At 38.9% G+C, this 7889-nt stretch overlaps 1 protein-coding gene across 1 annotated transcript; it reads right to left on the bottom strand.

The window, feature by feature from the left end:
* Positions 1–1569: 1569 nt before the first annotated feature.
* Positions 1570–5091, bottom strand: LOC102476465 (olfactory receptor 13H1). Its single transcript, XM_006165880.1, has 2 exons — positions 5056–5091; positions 1570–2508 (listed from the first exon to the last, which is right to left on the bottom strand). The coding sequence occupies exons 1-2, from the start codon at positions 5089–5091 to the stop codon at positions 1570–1572; spliced, it is 975 nt and encodes a 324-aa protein (XP_006165942.1).
* Between the last annotated feature and the right edge of the window lie 2798 nt (positions 5092–7889).

Raw genomic sequence — 7889 nt, 5'->3', positions numbered from 1 at the left:
TCCCCTTTAGTAGGCTTCCAACACCATGATGGAACCCATAAGGTTATGTGAACTTAACTTTGAAAATCACTGCATTATGTCCATCAGCAGGGAATGGATTTTTAAAGGTGTGGTAAATTTGTACAATGGAATATGATTCAGCAATAAAAAGAAACAAATTATTGATGTGACAACATTGATGAATCTCAAAAGCAACCTGAGTAAGAGAAGCCAGACACAGAGTACATTCTGCATTATTGTATTTATAAGCAATTTTAGAAAATGTAAATTAACATATAGTGAAATAAATAAGGTCAGTGGTTGCCAGGGGTTGAAGGTGGAGGGAGGGACAGATTACAAGAGGGGACAAAGAAAATTTTGAAGGTGACAGAATTGTTAGGTAGCTTGATCATAGTGGCAATTCTAAACATCTGTCAAAACTCATAGTATCAAACATAGTAATTGGATAAAATTTATTGTCAATAAATTAAATCACAATAAAGTTGGTTTTAAAAATCACCACATTAAATCTTTGTTACAGTCTTTTATAGAGAAGACACCATAAGTAGGATCTGGAATTATCCAGACCTAGACTTAGATATATGTTATCTGAATTCTAATTTTGATTCTACTACTCATTATGTATGAATTTAGACAAGTCTCAACACCTTCTCTTGTCCTCTTCTTCATCATTGTTAGTACAGGATAGAATCATGGTGTTTCCCTTAGTAATTCCATAGAGATAATATGGAAATAAAATAAACTAATATATGAGGAAGGGGTATGGAAAAACTAGAAGAAAAAAAATCAGCCCTGTAGCACAGTGGTTAAGTGCTATACATTAGGAGCTGGATTTCAGATGGTCAACCATGGTTCAAATCCAAGTTCTGGTGGCTTGAAAAACATACTGAGCATGTGTACACATGTGCCAAAAACCTGACAGGATGGAGAAATGGAGAAAAGGGGGTTGATGCATGACCACACCCTCTTGGAAGGTTCTCTCTCACTGTCTTTCTCTATGGAAAATGCATGCACTCTCTAGCAATACAAAATACAAAAAAAAATAAATAAAGAAAGAAAGAAAAAAGAAAATATTCCACACAAATGGAGGAATTAGCTATGATACAATTTTCTCATGATTCCAAGGTTAAATGGTGCAAGAAGATGTGCTGACATACCAGGGCTTGCCCTCAGTGAAGTTGTGAAGTTCCTGACATTTGTTTTCTAACCTTTTCTTCTACCATACTTTGTCCTATTTTCCAATTGTAATTATGCCTTACTGGCTTCCAGCAGTCTCAGGAGATTCTCTTGCTGCATAGGTCCCTTCTGTCTGTAAGGAAAGGATTTTGACATGCTCATATACCTGAAGGTGTGTAAACTAATGAGTAACCGCTAACAATGTTATACATAAAGAGCAAAAATAATAATCTCTAATGGAAATTCAAGTCTCAGTAGGCATAGTATTTCAGATAGGAAAACACATGTCAGTTACCTACTCTTCCAAGAGGAAAGTCAGAACCTTTAAAGAATTTTCCCCATAAATGAAGACACATCTAAGTATTATTTTAGAAGTTTAGAATCAAAGGAGGCTTATGCCCTTTTTACCATAAATTTTCTTATTGCCCCCTTAACATCCTTGTTCCTCAGGCTATATATCAGGGGGTTCAGCATGGGTGTTAAGGCTCCATAAAACACTGAGATAAACTTGTCTTGGTTGGGAGAAGACTTGGACTTAGGCTTTATATACATGGAGATTGCTGCCCCATAGAAGATTGTCACCACGGTCAGGTGAGAACCACAAGTAGAAAAGGCCTTAAGCCTACCTTGAGCTGAGCGAATCCTTAGGACAGCAGCAACAATTCGGACATAAGAGAGGAGAACAAACCCAAAGGGTAGAAGTAGGGTGAAGATACCAGTGGTGAAGATCATAAGCTCATTGAGGCTGGTATCAGAACAGGCCAGCCTAATGAGGGAGAGAATCTCACAGACGAAATGGTTGATGACATTAGCCCCACAGAATTGAAGTCTTAGGGATGAGACAAGTATGACAGAGAGCAAAATTGATGTTCCCCATGATGTAGCAGCCAACCATACACACACTGGGCCATTCATGACCACGGAATAGCGCAGGGGATTGCTGATAGCAACCACTCGGTCATAGGCCATGACAGCCAGCAGGAGGCACTCAGCTGTGGCCAAGGTCAAGGAGACACTCATTTGGGTCAAACATCGGGAATAAGAGAGGTAGGGATGAGTAGAGAAACAATGCACTAAGGCCTGAGGCATGGAGGCTGTTCCATAACAAAGGTCTAAGAAAGACAGGTTACTAAGGAAGAAGTACATTGGAGTATGGAGGTGAGGATCAAAGTGGATAAGAAAGATGATAAATCCATTCCCCAACATCGTGCTGAGGTAAACTATTAGTATAAATGTGAAAAATGTGCCTCTCCACTCAGGATAATTAGAGATGCCAATGAGGAAAAACTCAAACACTGCTGTGACGTTGTCCATAGCTAGCCTTCCCTCTTGCTACTGTTCATTGAATGAGTACAAATGCAGCTGCCTGACCACACCTGAAAGAATGAGAAAAAATATGGAGACCATGAGGAAAGTGTGCAGGATCATTATCATTTCCTTTTCAGAAGACACAGAACACAAATGGGATAGCATATCTATAATGGGAACAGAGGCAGAGCTAAAAATCCCCTTCTCAGCCCCAGGAAAATGGGATGTTCCTCATTCTTTTGAAAATAGTTATACAGGAATCAGCAGGTAGCATAGTGTTTAAGGGGCTGGACTCCCATGTAGTCAACACCATGGTTCGAGTCCAGGACCCAACAGCCTAAAACTCACACCATGTGCGTGCATGCCACAAATCATGAGAGGATAATGGAGGAGAAGGGGTTGTGGCATGGCCATCCCCCTGGCGGTAATTTCTCACTTTCTGTCTCTCCAGCAAACACATGTGCGTTGTGGCAAAAGTTTTTCTCTCTCTAAAGAAAAAAGAAAAAGAAAATAGTTATATGAAAATTCCCTAGATCTCTTGTTCTTGTCAGAAGCCTTCTTGGATATTTTGTTTTGTTTTGGTTTGGGTTTGTTTTTTCCAACTTAGAAGAGAGGATAAGCAGGCTATCCTCCTGGCTCTCTTATTTGTTCTCCATTTCCAAGACAAATCTGATGCATAGATACAGTTAGCTTGAGCGACTACTTTTTGCCAAGAGAGTACTTTCTGACAGATGAGATGTCTTAGCTGAAATGTTGTCTATTCTTGTGACTGCCTTTCACTTCTAGATGGCAAATGTCTCCATTTTCCCATGCTGTTAGCATCTATCATGATGCCTGATACAGAGTGAGTGCAAGGGATCTTTTTGACCTCACCTATTATATTAATGGAGTAGTTCATGGGACCCCTGAAGTCCGTAAAAGCAGTCTGCTAATAGCCTCAATTGGATTACATTTCTAGCTTTCCTTATGTTTTTTCTTTTCTTTGTTCTGTGGTTGCTGAGCCCAGTTAGTAGTATGAAAATCTAATGAGATATTTCTAAAAGTGAGAGTGGTAAGAAGAGGACTTGAGTGAACAGCCTATCTAAAAAGAATCACTCTTTCAACCATTACTACGCTCATTCCCCTTACCCTGTATTATTTTTTGAATAAAATATTTCAATATTTAATTATAATAATGACCTGATTACTTGTTTTCTTATTTGTCTTCCACCCAAATGCAAATTGATTGAGGACAAAGGACTCTGTCTGCCTTGTTTACTCGTGTATCCCTAGCACTTAGAACAGTGCATTATTTATTGTGACTGTTTCAAGCTGTGTACTTACTTTCAAACCCACCAAGATAAATGTCTTATTATATGTACCTTTTTATATTTCAGCCGTACATCAATAGTTAAGTTCTGGATAACTCTTTTCTTTTAGTTTTAGAGCTCCTTTTTCAAGTGAAATTGTTCCTAGAACCACCTCTTTCCCACCCCCACTGCCCTATCAGCATCACGGACACCACAAGTGAATGTACAGATTATGTGAACTAAAGTCTAAAACCCATTGTATTATGTCCATATACAGGGAATGGATTTTTAAAGGTGTGGTAAATCTGTATAATTGAATATTATTTAGCAGTTAAAAACAGTTTAGTGATACATGCAACATAGATAAATCTCAAAAGCAGGCTATGAGAAGCCAGAGAGAAAGGAGTACAAACACTACAATTGAATTTATAGGCAATTTTTAAAAATTAAAACTAATGTAGTGAAAGAAATTAGATCAGTGGTTGCCAGGGAGTGGGGCATAGGGAATGACGACTATAAAAGAGCACAAGGAAACTCTTGGAGATGATGAAATTGTTAGGTAGCTGGATCGAAGTGGTGATTCTGTGGGCATTCAGGGTTATTATCCAGAATCTACTCATCTTGCCATCTGCCCTGCTCTCTTTTATTTTAAGGCATCATCGTTACTTACATGGATTTTCGTCAGTAACTTCCTTATTGGTTTTCGTTTTTGACCTTGTCCTTATTTGGTTCAAATGATTGTGCTCAATTGTCAGATCAGGTCACTCTTCTACTAAAAAAATGTCTTTTTCACTTTTATTGAGGTATGACTGAAATTTAAAAAGGTATACATACTTAATGTACACATCTTGATGTGTTCAAAGATAAGAATATTCCCATGACACGGTCACTATACATAATGCCCTAAATATATCCATCACTGCTAAAAGTTTCCTCTCTCTATCTTCTATTTTTTGTGATAAGAGCATTAAATGCAAGCTCTGCCCTCTTAACAAAATGTTAAGTGTGCAATACCATTTTGTTACCATAGTTTCTCATTTTAACCTTTAAACAGTTGTCTCCTTACCTACGAGGTCCTACATGGTTTGCCAACTCCTTACCTCTCTGACCCCACTTCCTATTGCTATTTCTTGCTCACTTTTCTCTGGTCACACTGAGTTCTTCACCATTCTTCAAACATTGAAAGCACATCTCTTTCTCAATGCCTTTGATCTTGCCCCTTCATATTTATAAAAGACTTTCTATTCCAAACTTGTGAAACTCAGATCCCTGCATGGCTTACCTTCTCATATTCCTCAGCACTTTCTTCATGAAGCATCTTTTTAAGTATGTCCTTTCTGAGTCACCCTGTCTACAAATTCATCCCTATCCCTTGATATTTTATAGCCCCTTTTCCTGCATTATTTCCCCCATTAGGATTACTTCTAGCATACTCTATATTGTATCTATTGTGTTTATTGATTGTCTTTCAACTAGAATGTATGCTCAATGAGGTCAGGGGAATTTTGTCTATTTTGTTTATTGCTATATGTCCCAAACCTGGAATAGTACCTGGCACAGCATAGGTGCTTAATAAGTATTTGTTGAATGAATGTGTGGATGGTGCTCTTTGGCAGTTTTATATTTTAAAATTATTTTTAATTTCATGATTTTATTTATATTCAATCATTGTACACCTCTATAGCACACAGTATGTTTTCAAGGTATGCATGCAGTAAGTAGCAATCAAGTCAATGATATTATCACGAATGTCATTGAACATTACAGTCTTGTATTTAAGGCAGCCTCCCTTTTTCCATTTGCCATTGCTCCCTTGAGATTGATGTTTATATGCCAAGCACCCATTATATATGTATGCTCTTTCTTTCTTTCTCTTTCTTTCCTTTTCCTTTCTTTCTTTCTTTTATTTTTTTAAGAGATTTTTGCCTTGGATGTATGTGCTCACTGGAAAGAAAGAGAAAGACAGAGAAAGTAAGAAAGAAAGTGAGAAATCACCCCCTGGGAGAATGGCCATGCTGCAGTTCCTTCTCCATTCTCCTCTAAGGATCCTGGGCACACATGCACACATGGCCGGTATGATTTTCAAACCATCGGGTCCAGGACTTGAACCACAGTTAGCCATGTGGGAGTCCAGCAGCATAAACAATATGCCATCTGCTGGCCCCTATATGTGCTCTTTCATGAGACTAACTCTCCCTCCTCTCTCTCTTTTTAGGTTTTTGCTATAAGATGTGTGTGCTCATCAGAGAGAGACAGAAAGAGGGGGAAAGTGAACAATCATACCATACTCCAAAAGATGATGGTCACACCACAATCCCTTTTCCTCCGTTCTCCTCTGGGGATTTTTGGGCAAGCACACATATGTGTCTGGTGTGATTTTCAAGCCAATGGGTCAGGACTTGAACAAGGGAGTCCAGTCCCTTGACAACACCACCTATTGGACCCTCCCTTCTCTTTTTAATCCCCTCCCAAAAGATTCTGCTATTTGTTGTCTACGTTTCTAGGCAAATACCGTCCTCTTACTTGATCTAAATTTTCATTTACAATTGTGTTTAGGCAAATAATCTATAATAGCCCCTTTAGCTGTAACATATTAAGGTTCTCTGATTTCCCTCAGATAAAATGAAGAAAAATACTCTTCAGATTGTGGGGAATCCACTACATTTTCCTCATTCACTGGAGAGACATGTAGGTTAGATGAGGGGTTCGTTAAGGATGGGGGTTCTCTAATCACTTCTGTTATGGGAGACTCACTTGTAATTAAAAGTCTTTAGGAAAGATTTCATAACTGCTTCCTCCCATGTCCTGACCTCCCAGTAACCTATTTCTGTGTCTTGTTCTTTATCTTACTCAGCTTCTCTGACATGCTAAGTACACAAGGAAGGTAAATCCATATATATGAAAGTGTTTGTCACTTGTGAAGGAGCAAACAAGTATAAGGGTTGGAGGGTAAAATGTATTCACAAGAATATCTTCAGAGTTCTAGACACCTAATGCTGCTTTTGCCTTCACTTATCATGAGGCCCTGAGAAGGAAATATGCCTTGGACTTCCTCCACCTTTCCAAATAAAAATTAAGAAAACCATCTTTACAGAGTGAGGAAGAGTCAGAACCAGCTCCATGGTATAGTAGTAATGCACTGTTAAAGAGAAGCTGGATCTTATGTGGTGAGCATGGTTTGAATCCTTAGCCTGGTCAGTCTAAAACATGCTGTACACATGTGGCACGTCCAGGATTTGGCTGGAGGGATGGAGGAAAGAGATCACAGCATGACCAGGCCCTATGGAGGATGTTCATCTCTTTCCCCACTTTCTCTCACTCTCACATGTGTGCACATGTACTGTATAATGAGTGAAGAAAAAGAAGAGTCAAATTGCAAAAACAATGCCCCAAAGCCCATTTTATTTTAAGTTAGTATAGCCATATCTTAAAATAGAGGGAATAATTAGTAGTATACTTAACTTCCAATTATGTATACATGGGAAATTCACAGTGAAATATCTTTTTTTTTCTTTTTTTGGAGAGGTTTTTGCCATAGAGCGTGTGCGCTCGCCAGACAGACAGAGACAGAGAGACAGAAAATGAGAAATCACCTCCCAGGGGGAATGGCCACGCTGCAATCCCTTCTCTAAACTCCTCTCGGTATCTTGGGCATGCACGCACATGCCCGGCATGAGTTTAAGCCACCGGGTCCAGGACTTGAACCACAGTCAACTACTTGGGAGTCCAGCGACATGGCCGTTACACTAACTGCTGGTCCCCACAGTGAAACATCTTAAAAAGATGGTGGGCATGCTGCAGAAGGGAGGGTGAACTGGTTTTGCAAAGATGTGGACAGCTCATTATTATGCCATTTAAAGGTCTATATTGCTCTTAGAACTCTATGAGATAGTACTTTTCCTATTAAATATAGACAAATAGATGTTTTCCCTCCTGTTGTGAATCTGTCATTCCTAATGAGCCACAGGGTATATTTTGTTCTTCCAAAATTGAAGGAGAATTTATAACAAGTCTGTCTCTCAGTCCCTCATGAGCCCAGTTGAACAAATTGATGAGCCCGTTGACTAAAATTTGGTGATCAGTCTATGGCTATCGGACAGAATTGTTTTTTAAATA

Source organism: Tupaia chinensis, unplaced genomic scaffold (assembly GCF_000334495.1).
Source record: "Tupaia chinensis unplaced genomic scaffold, TupChi_1.0 Scaffold144058_2, whole genome shotgun sequence".
NCBI classification, from domain to species: domain Eukaryota; kingdom Metazoa; phylum Chordata; class Mammalia; order Scandentia; family Tupaiidae; genus Tupaia; species Tupaia belangeri.
The sequence above is the reverse complement of the archived record's forward strand: the minus strand, read 5'-3'. Positions and strand labels throughout refer to the sequence as shown.

What these genes read in the sequence shown, in the direction of transcription:
- LOC102476465 (XM_006165880.1), bottom strand. Translation starts at nt 5,091, where the DNA reads ATGCTTCATGAAGAAAGTGCTGAGGAATATGAGAAG. An exon ending in GTGCTGAGGAATATGAGAAG is followed by an intron (nt 2,509 to 5,055) that starts GTAAGCCATGCA and finishes AATGAACAGTAG; the next exon opens with CAAGAGGGAAGGCTAGCTAT.